The sequence below is a fragment of the Quercus suber genome, unplaced genomic scaffold (assembly GCF_002906115.3).
Source record: "Quercus suber isolate HL8 unplaced genomic scaffold, Cork oak 2.0 scaffold_39, whole genome shotgun sequence".
Taxonomy (NCBI): Eukaryota; Viridiplantae; Streptophyta; class Magnoliopsida; order Fagales; family Fagaceae; genus Quercus; species Quercus suber.
This window is the reverse complement of record NW_027069504.1, coordinates 44,826-67,939: the sequence shown is the minus strand read 5'-3', so window position 1 is coordinate 67,939 and position 23,114 is coordinate 44,826. Positions and strand designations below refer to the sequence as shown.

Genomic DNA, 23,114 nt, shown 5'->3' with positions numbered 1-23,114 from the left:
TGGGGAGACCATTGGAGTAGTGAGCCAGCCAAAGGACCTTGGAGAGATGAAAGGTGGGAATTTTATGCGAGTGAGAGTAGAAGTGGACATAACAAAACCACTGTGTAGAGGGAGGAAGATATCATGGGATGATTCCGGGGAGGGTTAGGCAGCGTTCATGTACGAACGGTTGCCAAACATATGCTATTGGTGTGGGCTTGTTTTGCACGACGACAAGGATTGCATGTTGTGGTTGAACAGTAGGGGTTCACTACGAGTTGAGGAGCAACAATTCGGCCCCTGGATTAGAGCACCACAGTTCAACCATGTGAGAAAAGCAGTTATTGAAGTGCAGGATTTCGACTAACCACGAAGGATCACGACACAACCGGTGGTTCCCAGCGAAGTGAGATCGGACCAGGAGGTGATGGGTTTTCGAGGAAGAACTGATACGGCGATCTCAATTGTTGAAAAGTTGGTGCCTAAAGCTGGAACAGCGGCGCCGAAGGAAGGTTACGGCAGTGGAGTTGAGAGGAGAGTTGGTGAACGTAAGCATGACGTGGAGGTGCGAGAATCACGGACGCACATCCCGGATTTTGAGGAAGCATTAAATGAGATTGATAATGCGATCAGTAACGACCCTGGGAGTCCGAAACTCAAGGCTGCTATCCCTGAAACAACGGTAAATCAGATTGATAGCAATTTAAAGCTGGTTGACGTTGAAATCATGGAGGAAAATCCGGGTTGGATGAATGATAAGCTAGATCGGAATGGAAAGCAAGAGGATTTTAACATGGAAACAATGATGTTAGAAGCTGATTTTAATTTGGGCTGGGTGGATATGGGCTCCAAAGGAGTAATAAGTAAAGGTAGGCCCAATAAGAATGGCAACAAGGGGAAACAAAAAATAAGGCCCAATGTTATAATGGAGAGGGCTGGTGGTGATATGTCAGATAAGGGGGTCGTGGGCTTAAGTGAGGGGTCTTGGAAAAGAAGGGCAAGACAAAGGCCATCAACTAATATGGATCCATCTTTGAGTATTGGAGTAGGGACGAAAAGAAAGCATGAAAGTTCTAACAGAGACTCTCTTGACGTAAACTTGCATGAAAAAAAGAAGAAAGTGACCAAGATGAGTAACTTGGTAGTAGCGACGGAGGTTGCTTGGCAACCCCGCCAGGAACAATGAGTCTCCTAAGCTGGAACTGCCGGGGGCTTGGGAACCTCCGGACAGTTAACGCCTTGGTAAAGGTGGTAAACAAAGAAGAGCCCATCATAGTCTTCTTAATGGAGATGAAATCAAGCAGAGAGTGGATGAAGATAGTAAAGGAAAGATGTAAAATGAAACATGGTCTTATTGTTCCTAGCAACGGTAGTAGGGGTGGAATGGCAATGTTGTGGAAAGAGGAGGTTAAACTAGACGTACAGACTTATTCTGATGATCATATTGATGCATGGGTGGATAGGCAAGCTAAGGTGGGGTGGTGGCATCTAACTGGTTTCTATGGCAATCCTGAGACAGCAAGACGACCGAAATCATGAGCAAAGCTAAAACATTTGAAGAATACTTCTTCTCTGCCATGGTTGGTCTTGGGGGATTTTAACGAAATTACGGGTCTCTCTGAAAAGGAAGGAGGAAGTATGAGGCCTCAGAGACAAATGGAGATTTTTGTTGACGCCATAAACCATTGTGGCCTTAGAGAAGTGGATTATGTGGGTCCTAGGTTTACCTGGATATACCAACGTAAAGATGGAGAACAAATAAGGGAAAGGTTGGATAGGGCATTCGCAACCCAGGAGTGGATGGATCTATTTCCTACAACAAAACTCCACCATCTCTCTTCTTTGGCATCTGATCACTCTCCTCTCTCTCTCCATTTAGAGTACCAGCAAAAGAAAATGAAAGTACGAAGGATGTTCAAATTTGAATACATGCGGCTCAAAGATAGAAGATGTGAAGAAATAGTCAAGACAGAATGGGAGGAAGAGGAAATAATAGCCACAGATAGGGTGCTAGAAAGATGTTTGGAAAGATGTAGGGCCGAGCTGTCGGCATGGAATAAGTCAGAATTTGGGCATGTGGGTAGAAAGATATCAGAACTACAAAGTAGATTCGAAGGGTTAGAAAGGCAACCATCATCCACAGAGCAGATACGAGAACTGAAGAATACCAGAGTTGAATTAAATTGTTGGTTGGACAAAGAAGATGTAATGTGGAGGCAAAGGTCGAGACTTAATTGGTTCCAGAGGGGTGACAGAAACACAAGCTTCTTTCATGCTAAAGCTTCAGCACGACAAAAGAAAAATCTAATAGTGGGGTTGATGGACGCCAATGATGTTTGGCAGGAGGATGATGCGAGAATGGAGGAAATTGTTGTGGAGTATTACAATAATCTGTTTTCTTCAAGTAACCCGGAAGACTTCTCTGAATTATTGGCTGCAGTTCAGCTAAAGGTTTCCTTGGCTATGAATGAAGAGCTGACCCGAGTTTTCACTGGTATGGAGGTTCGTTTAGCACTAAAGTAGATGTACCCTCTTAAAGCTCCAGGTCCAGATGGTATGCCTCCGCTTTTTTACCAACATTTTTGGAGTACTAGTGGTGCTATGGTAACAAAAACGGTACTTGACTTCCTCAATCACGGTATTATTCCTCCAAATTTTAATGAAACTCATATTGTGCTTATCCCTAAAGTCAAGGATCCCAAAAGAGTCACTGATTATAGGCCTATTAGCTTATGTAATGTTGTTTACAAACTTGCTTCAAAAGTTTTAGCTAATAGGCTTAAAAAAATCCTTCCTACTATTATCAGTAATACCCAAAGTGCTTTTATACAGGGGAGGCTTATTACTGACAATATTTTGATTGCTTTTGAAACTATGCACCACATTAACCAGAAAAGAGGAGGAAAGGAGGGTGAGATGGCACTTAAATTAGATATAAGTAAGGCATATGATAAAGTGAAATGGATATGTTTGGAGAAGATTATGGAAAAGTTGGGGTTTACAGAGAGGTGGAGAAGTCTTATTATGCAGTGTATTACTTCTGTCACCTATGCCATTAGGATTAATGGAAGTCCTAGAGGTCGCATTATTCCATCTAGGGGCATCCGTCAAGGAGACGCCTTGTCATCTTATTTATTTCTTCTTTGTGCAGAAGGATTATCAGCACTGATCAATGCAGCAGTAAACTCTGGAAGTATGGAGGGAATTGCTATCTGTAGAGGAAGTCCAAAATTATCTCACCTTTTCTTTGCAGATGACAGCCTTATATTCTGCAAAGCTTCTCTGAAGGAATGTGACTCCCTTCAAAGAGTTCTAGAAGTTTATGAGAAAGCTTCTGGCCAACAATTGAACCGGGCTAAAACTTCACTGTTCTTCAGTAGAAACACGTCCAGTGAGATCCAGGAGGAGATTAAAAGGAGATTTGGAGCTCAAGTAATCAAGCAACACGAAAAGTACCTTGGTCTACCATCACTTGTGGGGAAGAATAAAAGGGGCACCTTCAATGACATTAAAGAAAAGATTGGTAAGAAGTTAGCCGAATGGAAGGAGAAAATGCTGTCTAAAGCGGGGAAGGAAGTTCTTATAAAGGCTGTGGCTTTTGCTATTCCAACCTACACTATGAGTTGTTTCAAATTACTAGACTCCCTTTGTGATGAGATTACAAGCATGATCAGGAATTTTTGGTGGGGACAAAGACAAGAAGAAAGGAAAATCTCTTGGATTAGTTGGGAAAAGTTGTGTGAACCCAAGGCAAGTGGTGGATTAGGCTTTAAGGACCTTAAAATGTTCAACCTTGCACTCCTAGCAAAACAAGGTTGGCGGTTGCAGGTGGGACATGAGTCACTTGTGTACAAAGTCTTGAAAGCGAAATATTTTCCAAGGAGTAATTTTATCAATGCCTCATTGGGTCATAATCCTTCCTATACTTGGCGCAGTATTATGGCAGCACAAAATCTTGTCAAGGAAGGTCTAAGGTGGAGGATAGGTGATGGGGCAAACGTTCGAGTGTGGATGGATAAGTGGCTGCCTATGCCATCAACGTACAAAGTAAATTCTCCTCAGTGGTTTTTGCATGAAGACACAGGGGTCCAAGAACTGATAGATACCACTATTGTTAGTTGGAAGAAGTCAGTAGCTGTGACTCTGTTTCTTCCCCACGAGGCGGAAGCAATTTTGGGCATCCCTTTAAGCTCTCGGTTCCTGACCGACAAGCTAATATGGACTGAAACTCAAAATGGCATCTTCAGTGTGAATAGTGCTTATAAACTTGCAGTAAAGTTGGTGGTCAGTGGGTCACATGGAAGTAGCTCGGACAGTAGCTCTTTAAGACGATTTTGGAAAAGGATTTGGAGCTTGCCAATCCCACATAAGGTATGTCATTTCGGTTGGAGAGCATGCCGTGAAGCTTTGCTTACCAAAAGAATCTTGTTGAAACGTAAGGCGATACCAGAAGATATTTGCGAGATTTGCAAGGAAGCCTCGGAGACAACTGGGCATGCTTAATGGAGTTGTTCGAAAGCAAAGGAGGCGTGGGATTGTTCTAAGGTGACGGTGTAGCTTGCAAGGGCAGAGGGTGTCTCTTTTTTGGATGTCATGTGGCAACTGATGATGGTTGATGGTGGTAGTGATGAAGCGGCTGCAAGGATGGTTACAATAGCATGGACGTTGTGGCATAATAGGAACGAGATGCGAAATGGTGGGGTACAGAAGTCTAGATAGAGGTTGGTACATTGGGTGATGGAATATTTGGCCGAGTATGGAGCTGCTATGGAGCTAATTGACTTAGAGGAACCGGTGGTGGAGCCCCCAGCGACTTGGACTCCTCCAAGGAATGGGTGGTTCAAGATTAACGTAGACGGAGCTATTTTCTCAAAACAGAAAAATGAAGGAATAGGGGTGTTGATCAGAGATGAGTGGGGGAGAGTAGAAGCAGCTATGAGCAAAAAGATTGAGGCTCCTCTAGGTTCGGTGGAAGTAGAAGCCAAAGCTCTTGAGGCGGGCCTGATGTTAGCACGAGATGTTGGACTTCAAGAAGTGGTTCTGGAAGGGGACTCTTTAAGTTTAATAAATGCATTATGTGGGATAGCCCCACCACCAGCCTTTGTGGAACCTATTGTCATGGGTGTATGGGATTTGTGTAGGGAATTTAGAAGGACAGCTTTTTCACATGTATGTAGACAAGGGAACAAGCCTGCACACCTTTTAGCTAAGCACGCGTCTTACGTTGCTGATTATATTTGTTGGATTGAAGAGGAACCTTGTTGTATTAAGCAAGCTCTTATCCATGTTGTAATGTCTTTTTCAAGTACTTAATAAAATCTCTGTATTCTTATAAATTAAAAAAAAAAAAAAAAAAAAAAAAAAAAAAAAAAAAAAAAAAAAAAAAAAAAAAAAAGATAGCAAGAGCCATCTGGATATCAACCACATCTCAAATTAATAGATAAAAGGATATAGAGATAACAATTTGAAATTCAATAGCTTTTATATAATCTATACTATATATAAGAGGATTTTCCTTTTTCAACTGGACTTTTTTCATGTAAAAAATATTCTTATTAATGAACGGTAACTTTATTTAGAAATAAGGTCATAAATGTCAAATAATAAATTTCATTTTGAATTAAAAAAGAGAACTTCTAAAATTTAGGATTTTTTTTTTCTTTCACATTTAAAAAAGAAATTACAGTTACCGCTTATCTTTAAAGTTTACCATTTTTATTTTTTTGAAAAATAAAAATATGTATTTCTAAATTATAATCGATGTAAATTATTAACTTTTACTCAAAAAAAATAGAAGAGTTGTGCGTGCTTAGAGGCTAATACTATATATAAGAGGATTTAACTCTTTTAACTGGAATTTTATGTGGTTTAAAAATACTCTCATTAGTGAATGGTAAATTTATTTAAAAATAAGGTCATAAATGTCAAATAACAGATTTTATTTTGAATTCAAAAAGAGAATTCCTAAAATTTAGAATTTTTTTCCTTTTCACATTCAAAAAAAGAAATTACATTTATTGCTTATCTCTAAAGTGTATCATTTTTTATTTGTTTGAAAAATTAAAAAAAAAAATTTCTAAATTATAATAGATGCAAAGTATTAACCTTTATCTAACAAAAAAAAGAAAAATCTCTGAGCACGTGCTCACATGCGTGCCTGAAGGCTTGTGTGTGTGTGTGTGTGTAAATATATATATACTGTTGGAAAAATACATGTTTGTATCGCATATAAAATATATGTAGCGGAAAATTAACGGATCTACTTTATACGCAATTGATAGCATGTACTATGTAAATTTCAGAATTCAAAAATAAGAGAGTATACCTTGATGTGGTGAATTTCAAAACCAAAAATCAGAAGTTCTTGAGAACACTTTTAGTCTTCACTCCAATTCTACTTATGTCCAAAAAATGTGGTCTCTCAATCAGTTTTTATGAACTTGTTCAAGGGAGAATGAGAGAGTGTCCAACCCTCACATACAAACCATTTCATGTACTTACTTAAAATTCTGTATGTTTCTCTCATTATAATTAATTATTTAATTGAGTTATTCTTTTGGGCCTTTTCAATTAGGCTTTTGTACGTGGCTTGGAGTGGAACCAAAAGGGAACAAACAAGACTCTAACTCCAATGGCCCTTAGGTTTTTCTGTTAACTCTTGATAAGTCCAAAGTTACTATTAATTATATTTAATACCACTATATAAATATAATTGTACTCTAGGCCTTATTAATAAATTATATCCCAAAACTTTATTGTACATGCAGCCTCTTCATAAAATATTCGTAGTAATACAAAGTCATTAATGTAGACTGCCACTTTGTGAATTACTACATCTTAATCCTTGAGTACCCGGTTTAATCATTTTAAGTTATTTATCATATATTTATGAAATCCAATTTCATAAATATATACTTTAGTAATTTTTTACTAAAGTGGTTAAGTCTAACTCTCTGAATAACTGAACCCATTAAACTTATCTTAGGTGAATACTTTATATCTCCGTTAAAAGACTATGAATTCCATCTTCAGAATATATCTTCCATCAACACTAAATTTGGTTGCCCAATATACCGAGGTTTTGATCGTGTCTTTAGATCTCACTCCTAATATATCAAAGCAACATACACTTCATGATCAAGTCCATTATCCTCTTAGAATTAAGAATTCATGTAAATAGAAGTCGTGAGATTTATTATTCATTTGACAGTCGTTAGGAGAATAATAAAACTCACAGCGGTCCAGTTCAATATGTCTTAACTCTTAAAACAAATCAACATATCAACTAGAAGTTTCTACTTCCATAATTAAGACAAATCATCTTAGTTGATATGTTATAGTCTTTGCAGATGAAAAAACCCAATTTCATCATCAACTATGAACTAAAATTCCGAATTTACAAAGAACTTGTGACTTATATCTTCTGTAACTAAATCATATAAATCACATACTATGCATCTCATGGGCTATATGATAATGTCCAAATATTCATGTTACCATTATTTTAGATACTAATAAAACAATTTTATTAATTACAACATTAAGTCATACATAATGTTATATATAATGTCATACATAATATCATACATAGTACTATACAATAGGATTTAAGGCACTAATCCTAACATATACATATATATATATATATATGTAAAGTTCAAATATTAATTTAAGATTATTCTACTTATTGCATTATGAGAGTGGAATGTTTTTATTCAAACAATCAGTGCCTAACTATAGTGTGAGCTGGTTTGGATAAACTATTGCGAAAACTTTCATTAAATAAAAAAAGAAAATATAATATTTGTTAAAATAGATGTTTGTAAAAAAGTTAGTTAGAGCATTCCCATCAGCTGTTCTATAAAAAATGCCATTTTGACACACCAAATACCTACTTTATCATTTTAACACATCATTTTACAACATACCATTTATCAGATATTCTATTCTTCAATTCTATACATTAAAATAATATTTTCAACACATTAAAATAATATATCATCATCTTCAACAAATCAACAGCAACAAACAACGGCACACCCAGCACTGCCACCAACAACCACTGCCGCCGCACCCACCAGAAAAAACAAAAAAAGAAAAGCAACCCACAACCGCCGCACCCACAGCCACAGCCACTCGAATCACAACCTACAACCGCCGCACCCACAATCACAACCACCAAAATCAACCCACCCGCACCCACAACCGCCGCACCCACAGCCACAGCCACTCGAATCACAACCCACAACCGCCGCACCCACAATCACAACCACCAAAATCAACCCACCCGCACCCACAACTGCCGCACCCACAGCCACAGCCACTCGAATCAACCCACAGCCACTCGAATCACAACCACCAAAACAGAAAAACAAAAACAAAAAACACAACCCACCATCGACCCACCGCATCCCACACACACCCACCGCAGACCCACCCGCTGCCGTCGCCAAACCTTACACCCACAACCCGATCAACCCACCACCTTCGGTATCGCTGATCTCTGCCTCGTCGGTATGAATCGGGTCAGATCTCGGTCTCTGTATGAAAGTTGCAGTATGGTGGTGATGGCTGTTGCAGACGGAGAGAGGAAGAGAGTGAGAAAAAAAAATGAAAGTGAAAAGGGAATAGGAGCTGTTGCAGACGGAGAGAGGAAGAGAGTGAGAAAAAAAAAATGAAAGTGAGAAGGGAAGGAGCAACGGAGAGATGGAGACCAGAGAGGAGAGAGAAAAGTGATTCAGTGAATAAAATAAGAAAAAAAATTATAGCATTCCTGTCCGTACCGTCTCATATTTGAGACGGTACTGTAGCGGTGTGCCAAATTTTTTGGCATTTGGCACACCTCATGAGGTCAGTTTTTTGTATTTGGTGTGCCAAATACCAAATATTTGGCATTTGGCACACCTGATGGGAATGCTCTTAGTGCTATATATTTGAAATGCAATTTTTAGAGTCTTTAAAAACGCAAATTCTCTAAAAACGCAAGTTTAGACGTCCGTTTGGATACCGCTAAAAACTGAAACTAAAAACTAAAAATACTGTAGCAAAATAATTTTTAAATGTGTAAATAGTGCCATAGAACCTATTTTTAATGAAAGTTTTGTTAAAAAAAAGGTTTGTAGGTCTTGTGAATAATGCATGAGACCCACTGAAACTCAGTTAACGCTATTCTCAAAAAAAAAAAAAAAAAACAGATGTAAAACATGAAACGCAGACGTGAAACTCAGTATCCAAACGGATATTACGTATCCGTTTCACGTTTTTTTCATTGAGAAGCACGTTTCAATACTTTTCAATGGATCCCATGTATTGTTCACGGACCCATAAACCTCATTTTTAAACTAAACTTTTATTAAAAATGAGTCACACGACAATATTTACACATTTAAAAATTATTTTATTACAATATTTTCAATTTTTAACAAAGATAGTATTCAAACTGGCTTTACAAAAATGTCTAAATAAACGCACCCTTCATCTTTCACGAATCCCCCCTCCCCATTGAAACTATAGAGTCATAAAAATAAATAAATAAAATAAAAAAATGTAAAAAATCTATCTACATGAACAAATGTTTTTAAATAAATGGGCTGATTATGACTCATTCATATTTAGATGGATCCAGTCCCAGTTATCAGGGCCATTTACTGAAAGTTGATACTTCAGACCCATTTCTGACAGCCTAAAATTATCTTCTTCTTCTTTTTTATTTTTTATTTTTTAGAAGAGGTCAAATAGTGATAAGTGTCATGAATCTATGATATCCCTTGTAGAAAAGTTGACTCGATTAAGACATCACAACCATCTAATTTATCAATTTTTGCAATATTAAAAGGCACTCTATAGTAAATGGCCCTGATAACTGGGACTGGATCCATCTAAATATGAATGAGTCATAACTGGGACTGGATCCATCAATTTATCAATTTGGTGGTGTTATAACGTGTGGTTACTCATATCTTTCTTCTCACAAGGTACTACCCATCAAAGAATCTTCCTCTGCAACTCAACGGTCAGATGCGCATCATTAACAACATCTCTCACACATCTCAATCAATTAATATATAAATCAAGTAAAAAATAAACATATTAAAGAGGCCCACAAGTCCCAAATCCATAATAATCCTCAACAAAAGGAAGCTCCCTCTGCAGTATGCAGCTCCACTGTCCCAGCAATTTCTACTAGAACCAAAACACCAAAACTTACCATTTCTTTTTAGCTGTGACAGACACACCATTGTTTGATTAGCTCTCATTTTCAATGGCTAGAAACAAAAACCAAACAGAATCCACCAAGCAAATCCACCATAACCAGAACCAAAACCAAAACCCCCAGCCCCAAAAACCTGCGAAACCACCCTCTTGGTCAGTTGTAAGAGGCCTATTGAGCTGTAAGGATCTCCAAACACTGCAACAACAACCACCACCAAAGCAACAACAAAAGCGACAACAACAGAAAGAGCTACTACAGAAACAGCAAGAGCAAGCCATGGAAGAGAATGCAAAGAAATGCAAGAAAATGAAGTGCTCTGGCTCACTCTGTAGTAACACAAAGGTGATGCACAGAGCTGAAACAGGATCCCCTGAACTCTTCAAGAAAAGGGCCTCACTGGGTTCAGGTAGCAATGATGCTTCTAGCAGATCCATGAAAACTCCATTGCATGAACTCAATGGGGTTGTATCCTCTACTAATTCTTCTTCTTCATTTTCTGCATCTTCCAATTCATCCAGTGCTGGTGGGTCTTTCAGAGGAATGCCATTCAGGAGATTCTCTGGCTGCTATGAGTGTAGAATGGTGGTAGATCCTGTACTTGGTTTCACTAGAGACCCTTCTCTCAGGGCTACAATCTGTTCTTGCCCTGATTGTGGTGAGATTTTCATGAAAGCTGAAAACTTGGAGCTTCATCAGGCTGTTAGGCATGCAGGTATCAATTTCACAAATTGTTCAGTTCCAGAGGAAAAAGCCTTTGCTTTTAAATTTTATTTTTCTCTCACATTTCAATGCGCCATGTTTTTCATTTTTTAGTTTCTTCTATGCATAAACCATTAATATCTTTCTCTCATCTCATTCTACCAATTTCTCAATCTCTTTCTTCGGTTTTCTTAAAATCCACAGTATCTGAACTGGGTCCTGAAGACACAAGCAAAAACATAGTGGAAATCATATTCCAGTCAAGCTGGCTAAAGAAACAAGCACCCATCTGCAAAATCGACCGCATCTTGAAAGTCCACAACACCCAGAAAACCATAACCAAATTCGAGGAGTACAGGGACTCTATCAAAGCCAAAGCCACAAAGCTCCAAAAGAAACACCCACGTTGCATAGCAGATGGCAATGAGCTCCTCAGGTTCCACTGCACCAACTTTGTTTGCTCACTAGGAGTAAACGGGTCCTCTAATCTCTGCAACTCAATCCCACAATGCAATGTGTGTAGCATCATAAAGAATGGCTTCAAGGTAGGTGCAGAATCAGGAGGAGTTGGTACTGAACTTGAAAAGGGAATTTTGACAACCGCAACTAGTGGAAAAGCTCATGACAAAGCTGGTGACAGTGAGAGCAACAATGACAAGAGGGCAATGCTGGTTTGCCGAGTGATTGCAGGTAGGGTGAAGAAGAACATGGAAGGAAGCATGGAAGAGTATGACTCACTTGCTGGGGCTGTTGGGGTTTACTCTAATTTGGATGAACTGTATGTGTTTAATCCTAAGGCTATTTTGCCTTGTTTTGTTGTCATCTATACAGGTTTCTAATTGTAATTTTATTTTAACTATTTCACACTCCTCGTGTTGGCTTGGCTGGCTCCGGTCAAAAATTTTCTTGCTCTGTTAAATATCTGGCTAATCTATAATATATTGTTTTCAGTGATCATAGAAATATAACATATTTTATCATAAAACTTAACAAATTGTTTAACACAATTTGCACCCATAGCAGCTTTAGCAATATGTAAACCCTTTATTGCCACATATAGCAAAAATTGTTATAGTTTTGGCATTTTTCTATGTTTTTTGGTGGGGAAAAAAAAATTATATATATATATATATGTATGTATTTATGTATGTATGAGTACAACCAATTGTTATCTTCACGTGGCTTCTCCAAGATTGGTAGGCGTGGGTAGTGACCAATGAGTTGAGTCGGTAGATGCTACTTGGGGAGGGTGTGTTGAATAGAAGTTAGAACCATGATGTGAGGGCTTCATTAGTTAATGTAACAGGCAATTAAACATGAAATTCCAGTCACATTCTGGGTTATGACAATAATATGCAAGGAATGTGGTTGCCAAATTAATTCTGAAATAGTGTTTTCCATTTATTCTTGGGTCTAGATTACATCTTTGTAAAGATGTTCATCCTGTCGTTGTAATCTGTTGAAGAGTCTCTTAGGTTCAAACCCTTATATATTCACTTGCCGACCCTATAATTTCAGGTCCCGTTAGTACTTTTAGACTTTAGTTCTATCTAGTCCTTGGCCAATGCCAATGCTATCATTAATGGTGGCACAAGAAAAGCAAGGCTCAGCCTATACCAACAAGATTTGGCTTAAGTTATTGGCTTAGCAAAAACAACTCTAGAGTCGAAATAAATACGATTGTGATTGTGTGCCCTCCATTCATGCCATGGTCACGTTAGACCTGGTCAGATGGGGCCATATTAAACTATTAGTTGACCTTGGCAATTGGATTTTTTTGGGGCGTGTCATTGTCAAACTACTTGTATAGAAATACTCTACACCGTAAAACGATTGTCTCTCAGATTTATGAAGTATAAACTCACTTTTCTTTTTGGTTGTAATTTGCTAGGCTACCTATGCGATCATTGCGAGCCATTACCATTTACCAGTGCAAACTCAAACATGGAAAAACACTATCAAGTATCAACAAATACTATCAACACAAAATCGTAACTTTACGCCTTGTTTTTTCTTATTATTTGTGAGAGTGTATTAAGCGTCTGATAGTATCTATGAAATAAACCGAAATGATGCTAGAGATAGAAACTATTTTCAAAATTTTTTACAAATTGTTAATGTAATGAGTGATTATTGATAAATAAAAAAGTAATATTAATAGAAAGTTTAAACAAAAATCAATAAGAAGTTGGTCACATCAATATTTTGTAAAAAATATTAAAAAATAGTTTGTAACTATACCATTACTCAATAAACCGTACTCTTACAACATTAGTCCACTAAAAATCCAGTTTTAGTGCTGTATGTAACTGTTGCGTTCTAAAAAAGTAATTTCTAATCCAAGACACTTCATATCCAAATCTGTCCACAAAATTTTTACCTTCCAAAGTTGACTCCTATTTAGTTAATAATTTCATTTGGTGGAATATGAAATCATCAACTTGGGGTAAACTATAGCAGATTTAATCTGTCAGCATTTGTTGTGTTGTGGGGATGTGGTATTGTTTTCAAGGCAGAAACGAAATGGGCGTGGATTCTAGAGTTTTGAGCAAGTTCCATCCGGGACGGGTTCTACAATCATTTGACTCTTGTTTTGTACTCATTGTCTTATGATTTTGATTTAATTGGTCTATGGGTAAAAGTTAAGCAACTGGGTATGGGCTTGCCGGCTTGGTAAGAACTTTCTCTAGAAAAGATGTAAAATTATTAGTAAACAATATTTTCATGGAGCACCAACACTATGGCGTGCCTCTAGATGGATGTCATGCATCTAAATAACATTCACCTATTACAATGTGCCATCTTCCGTACCTCATTCCAACGGCCGCAAATTGGGGTTGTCTTTTTTGCTTTGTAGTAAAATCAATATTTAGGTGAGGTAAACTAATTGCTCAAAGATTATTACTATAAAAAATATTAGCAAAAAAAAATGTCCTATAATCAAAATTCAATTATTTATTAAAAAAAACTGTGACTAATATTGTTAGTTACCATTTGAAAATCACATTAATATCGTGAAAATTTGATATTATAGAGGCACCTTTAACTAGGGTACTACGAATCATGAAACCATAACCAGACTTAACTTGTCTGGTATTTGCTGAGTTTAGAATCATAAGCTTGTAACAACATTAGTGTTGGAAATATAACAGCAATAAATAAACAAGTTTGATACAACTACTATCTCAAAAAATTAGCAAGAATGTAAATTAGTAACAATGAAAATAAGTATATATGTAAATTTCGGAACAATCTCACAGTGCTATAGAATTACACATTTTGACATGTAATAAACTATGGGCTTTAATCCCACCTTATTTATTTGTATAGCACACATACTTGTATTGCACACCATGCTATGTACTACACACTATGCCTCTTATATAAAGACACTCATGTATATATTTTATTACGATAAAGTACAATAATACTCATTTAGTATTTCTAACTTGTTACTAGAGCCATTGCTCTAACTTTCTTATGTCTTGTAGTCTTGTCTTTGTTAGTATTTTTCCCTGCCTCAACTTCTTCGATCAGTAAACCTTTTCGGTGCCCTCTCCTTACTACTCCGTTGCAGTCAGAGGTCCTCAAGGTTGAATCTCCACCACCAGAAGCTCGCTCTTCACCACCAAGACCATTGCCTCCATCGAATCCTTCACATCGAACCTCCAATTAGGATATAAGACATATCATCATGTAGATCTTCAACCGATCTACTCAACGGTGCCGAAATCATCCCATCTGACCATTCACGCGCCGCCATGCGTCAGTCAAAGTTTCGGTGAAATTCTTCCACGTGCCTCATGTGCCATAAGTGTTGTTCTGATCCTGTTGCCACCGCCACCATTGAAATCATCTATCTTCGATCTACATTGTCAAAAAAGAATTGGCCACATCAAAATTTTCACGCGCCCTCACACACTACCTAAAGATTCTTCATCTTCATCTACACGCCTCCATTGCTACCTGCTAATGTCATCTATGATGTCATCCTGCCACGTTAGCCTTAGCTGACGTCATACTACCACATCACCTGCCACGTCAGCTCTACTTGAGTCATATGCTCACTTGCTGACGTCATCCACGCTTGCATCATCCGCTAACGTAATCCTTTGAAGTCATCCTCAGTTGACCATGGACCATTGACCGTTGACTTTCTATTGACTTTGACTAGCATTGACTGTTGACTTTTTCCAGGTTTTGCAATCCAAGTGCTCCTTACCCAGTTTTTTGCATAAATTTCATTTTTGCAGCCCATTTTGGCATATTTTTCTTCTAAATGAAGAAAAATGACATGTATTCTTCTTATTGCAATAATCATTGCCAACAATCCAACAAACAATTTTGAAAATTTTTGCAAACGCGTTGGCCATAACATAGAGACATGCTATCATCGTAACAAATCAGTTGTTTTTGTTTCTGTTGTTATTGTTCCTAACATTGAGAGTATCCAACCAATGGCTCCTATCTACACGAAGTACAAGTCGTCTAGATCCTCTATCACCATTTCCATAGTCAACCTGCAAAACATCATCGCTAATACCATTCATATGGTTGGTAATGCATCTATTTCTTCTTCTCTCTCAGTTTTATCTAGTATGTCTCATTCTTCTTAGCTTATGAATTCTGCTTGTTGCAATCACATGATACCTCACTATAGACACAAGGCGTTTTTAGAATCGCCACCTAGTTTTTGCAATGGCCTAGGAACCATATATATAGCGTCCTCTTGAGGAAAAACTTTTTGATCTTACTACCAGAGATATGGGTTTGGAGTTAAGGTATGGTCTTGGGAAGGTATTAGGCACCCAAAACCGCCCAACCCTAAAGTTGGCTTCCTATCATTGTGTCTTATGTCTTAACCCTATTAAAGGCACAATCAATACTTGTATCTAACCCACGCACACACTAACATACATCTAACAATCAACATGGCATCAAACATCCCTAACCATACATCTATCATGCTTATCAACCAAAGCCTAGCATTCATCTAATCATGCATATCATGTCATAGATCCTAACATTCATCTAGCATGGCATCTCCTAACATAAATTCTAGCATGTTACTATCATCATTTCATCATATCTTCTCCAAGACAGAAACATATGAATCATCAAATCAAGATGAAAACAAGATGAATCATGTTATCAACCAAAACATCAAGAACACAATCATATCATCAAACCTAACCAAGATCGTATCACAATTCATGTACATTATGAATGCATGACTTACCTTTACTTACCTTGCAGCAACCCAACACCTATGGCATCATGCATGAGCATGTAAATCCATGTTCATAGCATCAAAATAAAACAACATAAGGTAAACCCTAATTCTAACATGTGATAGGAAAACAAATGATTAAACATGTGAAACAAAAGCTTTGAAAGCATAAAAATACAGAAAAGAGGCTATACATAAGCATACATGTGAAAAGCAGAAGAAAAAAAAAATAAAGATTACGGTTTCTTGGCAAGTTCATGCACACGCATGAACAACCCTGCATGCACATAATCAAAGCCTATGTACGCAGGCTAGGTTATGCGTATGTGGGTTTTTGCCCAGAAACCCTAAAAACACAGCAGATGCAATAAAACTTCAAAACAAGAAATCTAACATCCTAACAAGCTTTTAAAACATACAACTACATAAACCTAAGCTAGATAAACATATTAAAACAAGAAACTAAGGCAAACAGAAAGATTAAAACGTAGAAAACAAAAGAAAGGGAAAAGAAAAGTTTGAAACTAATAAAAGAGTGACTAGTAATCTTAAACTCAAAGATCAAGGCCATAAAAAGCCCCAATCAAAAGGAAATTGACTTGAGGATGTTTTGTGAAAAACTCTCTCTTTGATTCACTATTTCTAGTGAATTTTAGTGTTTTCCCGTGGGATTTCTGTGTCTTGAAAATATACCATGTACATTACTTATAGTGTGAAAATAGGGGTTTGGAACAACTCCTAGATGATGTGGGATTTTTTCCAAACCTTAACATTAATGCAGAAAACTTGCCTTGTTTAGTTTCTAAAGATCGGCTCTGCATACGCATGCAGAAAGCTGAGTGAGCAGGCTAATTCTTGCGTGTGCATAACGAGGGTTTCTTTGGCCTTATTTTTCCAAAAAAGATTTATTTGCTCATTAAGAGTTATATTTTTCATTTTAACATTTCTCAAGTCAATTTAACATCTGATTGGGCCATAAACCAACTTTGGGTCTTAGAATTCAACATCAATGGGGAACGGGGGCTCGAGTTGTAAGAGGTACAAAATGCGGTATCTACACTCACTCGTCCTTATTTTCTCAATTTGAACTTGCACCGCACCCTCTTAATATTCGTATAGCAAATGGTTCCACAATGTTTGGTCATAATATAAGTTCTATCTTGACCTCCAACCTTTCAGTTCCTAAGGTCTTTAATGTTCATAACCTTTCTTACAATTTATTTTCTGTGGGACAATTATTTGAGTTGGGTTATCGCATTACGTTTGATTATTCTGGATGTATTGTGCAGGATCCAAGGATAGGATAGGAGCTTAGGACCGGTCCTAGAGTTGGACGTATGCTTTTGGTGGACAACCTTTGTCTTCCACCTGTTGCTCATGTTTTTGTTGCTACTGCAACTACTGCAGTTTCTTATATTCCTTCCTTTGCACTTTGGCATGCCTGACTTGATCACACATATTCCACTTGAGTAATGGCTTCTAGAGGTTTTTTAGGTTCAGTGTCCAAAGAAAATTTTGATTTCGTTTCATGTCAATTAGGAAAACAACTAGTCTTGCCTTTCAATACTAGTGAATCAATGTCTACTGATATCTTTGACCTAATTCATTCTAATGTCTGAGGGCCTTCCTCTGTCTCTAGTATTGGTGGATCTCGATATTTTGTTGTCTTTGTTGACGATTATTCTCACTATAGCTAGATTTTTCATATGAAACACCGTTCTGAATTGTTACAAGTGTATTGTAACTTTGCAAAAATTGTTAAAACTCAATTTTCCAAACGCATCAAAATTTTCCAATCTAATAATGCTCTTGAATACACTCAATATGCTTTCCAAGTTATTTTGCATTCTTATGGCACTATTCATCAACTAACTTGTCTAGGTACCTTTCAGCAAAATGGTAGAGCCGAAGGAAAATTTCGTCAAATTCTTGATATTGTTCGTGCTCTCCTTCTCTCTGCCAAAATTCCTGCTCCTTTTTGAGGCGATGTTGCTCTTCATGTTGAACATCCAAAATCAAACTCCATATGAGTGCCTTTTTAGGTCACCTTCAAACTATCACCACCTTTGTTCCTTTGGTTTTGTCTGTTTTGTTCTTCTTCAACCATATGAGCATAACAAACTTGAGCCTCGATCTAGGCTTTATTGTTTTCTTGGCTATGGCGAAACTTAAAAGGGGTATCGGTGTTATGATCCTGTCTCTCTTCTTCTTTGTATCTTCCGCAATGTTGTCTTTTGGGAACATCGCTCCTTTTTCGAGCTCTCTAACTTTCGTGCCTCCCTATCTACCTTTTCTGTCTTAGATCTTTTTTCAGATAAGCCACATATTCCTTCTATAGTTGCTCCTGATCCTCTTATAGACTTTTTTGTCCAACCACTAGATATTTTTTATACCTCTTCTGGATCAACTTCTAATGAACAGGTTAAGGACGAGCTATCCAACTTTAAGCTTGGGTTCCTTGCTCCTGCTCCGCCTGAAGATCTTGCATAAGATATTCCACCTTGTCACTTAACTTGGGTAAGATCCATTCCTACACATTTACTTGACTATCATTGTTATCCTACCCTTGCTACATTGTATGAGCCTTACACCTATCGTGAGGCCTCCACTGACTCTTTATGGTAGATTGCAATGAAAGAGGAACTTGATGTATTATCCAAAAATCTTACTTGAGATTTGGTGACTTTTCCCCCTAGGAAGTCAGTGGTTAGCTGTAAGTGGATCTACAAGATCAAGACTTGCTCTGATGGGTTCATTGAGCACTATAAAGCTTGTCTTGTTGTAAAAGGTTTTACATTGGAGTATAGGATTGATTATGAAGAGACCTTTGTTCTGGTTGCTTGAATATCATCTGTCTGTGCCCTTTTAGCTATTGTCGCTGCCAGTAAATGGGTTCCTCTTCAGATGGATGTCAAAAATATCTTCCTTAATGGGAATTTAATTGAAAAAGTTTATATGCAACCTCATCCTGGTCTCTCTATTGAACCGAACAAGGTTTGTCACCTTCGATGTGCACTTTATGGCCTTAAACAAGCTTCACGAGCTTGGTTTGCCCAGTTCAGCTCTACCATCTCTCGCTTGGGTTACACTGCCAGTTCTTATGATTCTGTCTTATTTCTTCGTCCCATTGATAAAGGCACTATTTTGCTTCTCCTGTGTGTAGATGATATGATCATAACTGGTAATAACCATAGTAGCATTTAAGAATTCCAGGATTTTCTCAATCAACAATTTAAGATGAAAGATCTTGGACATCTCAGTTACTTCTTGGGTCTTGAAATCACTCATTTCACTAATAGACTTTATATTACTTAAGCCAAATATGCTTTTGAACTTTTATCTTGAGTTAGACTCACTAATAGCAAGACTTTTGACACTCTCGTCAAACTTAATGCACATCTAATTCCTTCAGCAGGGAAACCATTGCCTAATCCTTCTCTCTATAGACGATTAGTTGGCAGACTAGTTTATCTCACTGTCACTCATCCAGACTTTTCCTATGTTGTTCACCAGGTGGGCTAATTTCTGTCTACTCCACGATTGACTCACTATGTTGCTGTGTTGCGCATTCTTCAATACTTGAAGGGCACTCTCTTTCATAGCATTTTCTACTTTGCTCAGTCTCCTCTTATTCTTCGTACATTCACTGATGCTGATTGAGTAGGAGATCTCATTGATCAAAGGTTAACCACGATTGACTCACTAGTTATTGCTTTCTTCTTGTTCTTCTTTGAATTCTTGGCGAAGCAAGAAACAAACCGTTGTGGCCCGCCCCAGCACTGAAGCGAAATATCGTGTCCTTGTTGGTACCACATTTGAACTCCTTTGGTTTCGATGGCTTCTTAAGGATTTAGGTGTGTCTACATTCTCAGCGGCTCCTCTTTATTGTGATAACCAGAGTGCCATTCATATTGCTCACAATGATGTCTTCCATGAATGGACTAAACACATCGAGATTGATTGTCATTTTACCTGTTATCATCTTGTCCATGGTGCTTTCAAACTATTCTAAGTCTCTTCTAAAGATTAACTTGCAGATGTCTTCACCAAGTTACATCCTAAGGGATGTCTTCGTGCTTTGGTTGACAACCTCAAGTTGGTCTCACACCCACCTTGAGTTTAAGGGGGGCTGTTAACGTGTAATAGACTATGGGCTTTAGACCCACCTTATTTACTTACATAGCACACATATTTGTACTGCACACTATACTATGTACTACACACTATAGCTCTTATACAAAGGTACTCATGTATATTTTATTACGGTGAAACACAATAATATTCATTTAGTATTTCTAACTACCCAAAAAAGAAAAAAGAAAAATTATTCTTAAAAGTTGATTCATGTTACTCGGAGTAGAACTCGGTACAATTGGTTCTCTTGGCCAAACAATTTATAGGACACGCTTCCATTCACAAAGGTTCCAAAACAACCTTCAAATACTTTTCTTTAAAACAAATATAAATTGTATAAAAAAAATTCCTGAGACAAAGAGAACTGCCTCTAAGGGAGAATGAAAGGAAAATAAAAAATGTTATATAAAAGTATGTTATTATAAGGTATTATATAAGCTAATAATGACAATAATACTCCATGGTTACTAATAATCTATAAATGTCCAACGGCTAGAAATAAGAGAAACGTAAAAAGTGTTTGGAATATACACTTACACTAAATCACCAACATTAATGTGGTTGAAACTATAGTAAAATTGTCTTGGTTGGGATTGTGTGGTTCACAAGTCCAGAGTTAACCTTATCATGTCCCTCGTCCTTGAGTTAATAGACGAATATTTATCCAAAAAATAAAAGAAAAAAACGACCAAGATATGTAACTATAACCCAGCATGCCAGCATAGTCTAGCCGTACCTCATGAGTGGAGTTAATTTTCTTTTTTCTTGAAAAAAGAGTCGAGTTATTATAAAAAAAGAAAATCTATTTTATTTACGAAAAGAAAATCTATTTTATTTACGAAAAACGATAAGGTCACCATCATTTTTTTTTTTTGTTTGTCAAGGGTTTGCGTTTCATACTCTTTTACATGGGGCTTTCTTTGTATCTTTAGACATTGAAAACAGTTAAAAGAAACGATAAACCCAAACAAAAAAAAAAAAAAGTGTGTAAAGAAATAATAGTAACAAATCAACACCATCTGTCCTAAAAGAACATCAAGCACGGATAGCAAAATGTACCCCATCCAAGAGAGGGTATCTAACAAGACTAACATGTGAAATTTATTTTGTGAGAATCACACATGTTATGAGGGAGAGAACTCATGAAATTGTCTCATAAGATATTTTTTATATTATATAATTTTCTCGGTTTATTGGAAAAAAAAAAAAAAAAAAGGATGTTACCATCTTGTCCCGCTTCCCTCCGTATCAACTCTCTATCTGCTCTTTGAATCCCTACAATCTTCAGTGTAATGGCCGTGATCTTTGGGAATCGCAGTATTTACTTTTTCGCGAACGTTGGGAGATGAGTGTAGTGGTCGCGGCCACTTAAGATAATGCTCGTCCTTAATCTGCGCTAAAATTTGTCAACAGGCATGACAAGAGGGTGAATTTCACCGTTCTTGGATTTTTGTCGTCCTTCCTTCTGACTCCGTCACTGATACGACGATCTGGACGGTCTCGCTTCTGCCCTCTGCGATCATCTTCTTTTCTTTCTTTGTCCCTTGGTCTATCTTCGTCCTTGATAGCAGCTAATGCATCTTCGGCGTTCATGTATTTCTGTGCCTTGAGGAGCATTTCAGCCATCGTTTTTTGGGGGGTTCTTTGCGAGTGAGCTGACGAGATCCCTGGACCTCAACCCTGCCTTGAAGTCGTCAGCTGCACCATATCGTCGGCTTCGTCTACTTCCAGTGTTTCCCTCGTGAAACGTTGTACATATGACCTCAAGGTTTCTTTTTCTCCCTGCCTGACGGTGAGCAAGTGGTCAGCGGTCCTCTTTGGGTCGTTGCCCTCCAATAAAGTGGCGTAGGAAAGCGTTGCTCAACTGCTCGAACGTATCGATTGACGATGTTGGCAACTTCGTGAACCACTCTCGGGCAGCCCCCCTGAGTGTAGTAGGGAAGGAGCGACATAAGATTTCGTCTGGGGCTGTTGAAGTCCCAGGGTCATCTTGAAGGTGTTTAGATGATCTTGAGGGTCCTTCACCCGTCGAGGGCTCGAGCTGAGGTAACGAAATTTCGACGGCACTGGGCAGTCGAGAACCACTGTTGTAAATGGTGAATCCGTCTGCCCGGACCATCCGGTCCACACTCCGCTCTGTTTTCTCTTTGATGGCGTTTCTTAGTTCGTCCATCTCTTTCCTCATCTCCCGAAGGATATCTGAATTTTGCTCGACGGGAGTGTTAGCCTTCGATGGTCACTTCTTCTGTTGCTATCTCCCTCATCTTCCTGATTTCCCTTCGAACGATTATCCTCTTGCTGAAGTCGTGATCTCAATTCTTGATTTTGCTTAGTTAGTTCTTCAACGGTGGCTGCAAGGGTTTGAACTTGCTGAGCCAGGGTTGCAGCGTCCTGATTAGACTCCATCTTGGAAAGAACAAGAACAGGGAACTACTATTTCGAGTCTGAACACGAAAACAATGTCGTTCCCACAGACGGCGCCAAACTGATAAGGATGAACTTTGTCAGTGATGTTCGTCGGACGGAGCTAATCCCTTCTCCTTCCCTGTTGTACGCACCGGTGTGGTGCCTGCCACAAGCCTCCGATGCCAAAGTTAGAATATAGGATTTTCTTTGTAGGAAAAGTAAAATGAACAAAAAGTGAGTAAAATAAGCAATCTATATCTCTTACTTCTTTCGTGGGAGTGTATGGGTTTTATATCTACTCCCATCGTTCCTAGCCGTTGGAGGAGTTATGGAGGTCTTAATGCTCCATTGAGTAACGCTTCAAACCTGAGTAATGAGGTATCAATGTCTTCAAACGGTTCGCACAGCTGGAAGTATAGCTGTTCAGTTGACTGCATTAAAGGGACTGAAGAT

General features: G+C 38.0%; 3 protein-coding genes across 3 annotated transcripts; all 3 read left to right on the top strand.

The window, feature by feature from the left end:
• Window positions 1-1,635: 1,635 nt before the first annotated feature.
• LOC111990942 (uncharacterized) lies at window positions 1,636-2,502 on the top strand. Its single transcript, XM_024022711.1, has one exon. It carries the CDS (start codon window positions 1,636-1,638, stop codon window positions 2,500-2,502), a length of 867 nt encoding a protein of 288 aa, XP_023878479.1.
• A 2,214-nt stretch (window positions 2,503-4,716) lies between these two features.
• On the top strand, window positions 4,717-5,292 carry LOC111990943 (uncharacterized). Its single transcript, XM_024022712.2, has one exon. It carries the CDS (start codon window positions 4,717-4,719, stop codon window positions 5,290-5,292), a length of 576 nt encoding a protein of 191 aa, XP_023878480.2.
• Window positions 5,293-10,089: 4,797 nt separating this feature from the next.
• Window positions 10,090-11,810, top strand: LOC111990944 (uncharacterized). Its single transcript, XM_065771050.1, has 2 exons — window positions 10,090-10,904; window positions 11,096-11,810. The coding sequence occupies exons 1-2, from the start codon at window positions 10,241-10,243 to the stop codon at window positions 11,728-11,730; spliced, it is 1,299 nt and encodes a 432-aa protein (XP_065627122.1). The 5' UTR covers window positions 10,090-10,240; the 3' UTR covers window positions 11,731-11,810.
• Window positions 11,811-23,114: the final 11,304 nt, after the last annotated feature.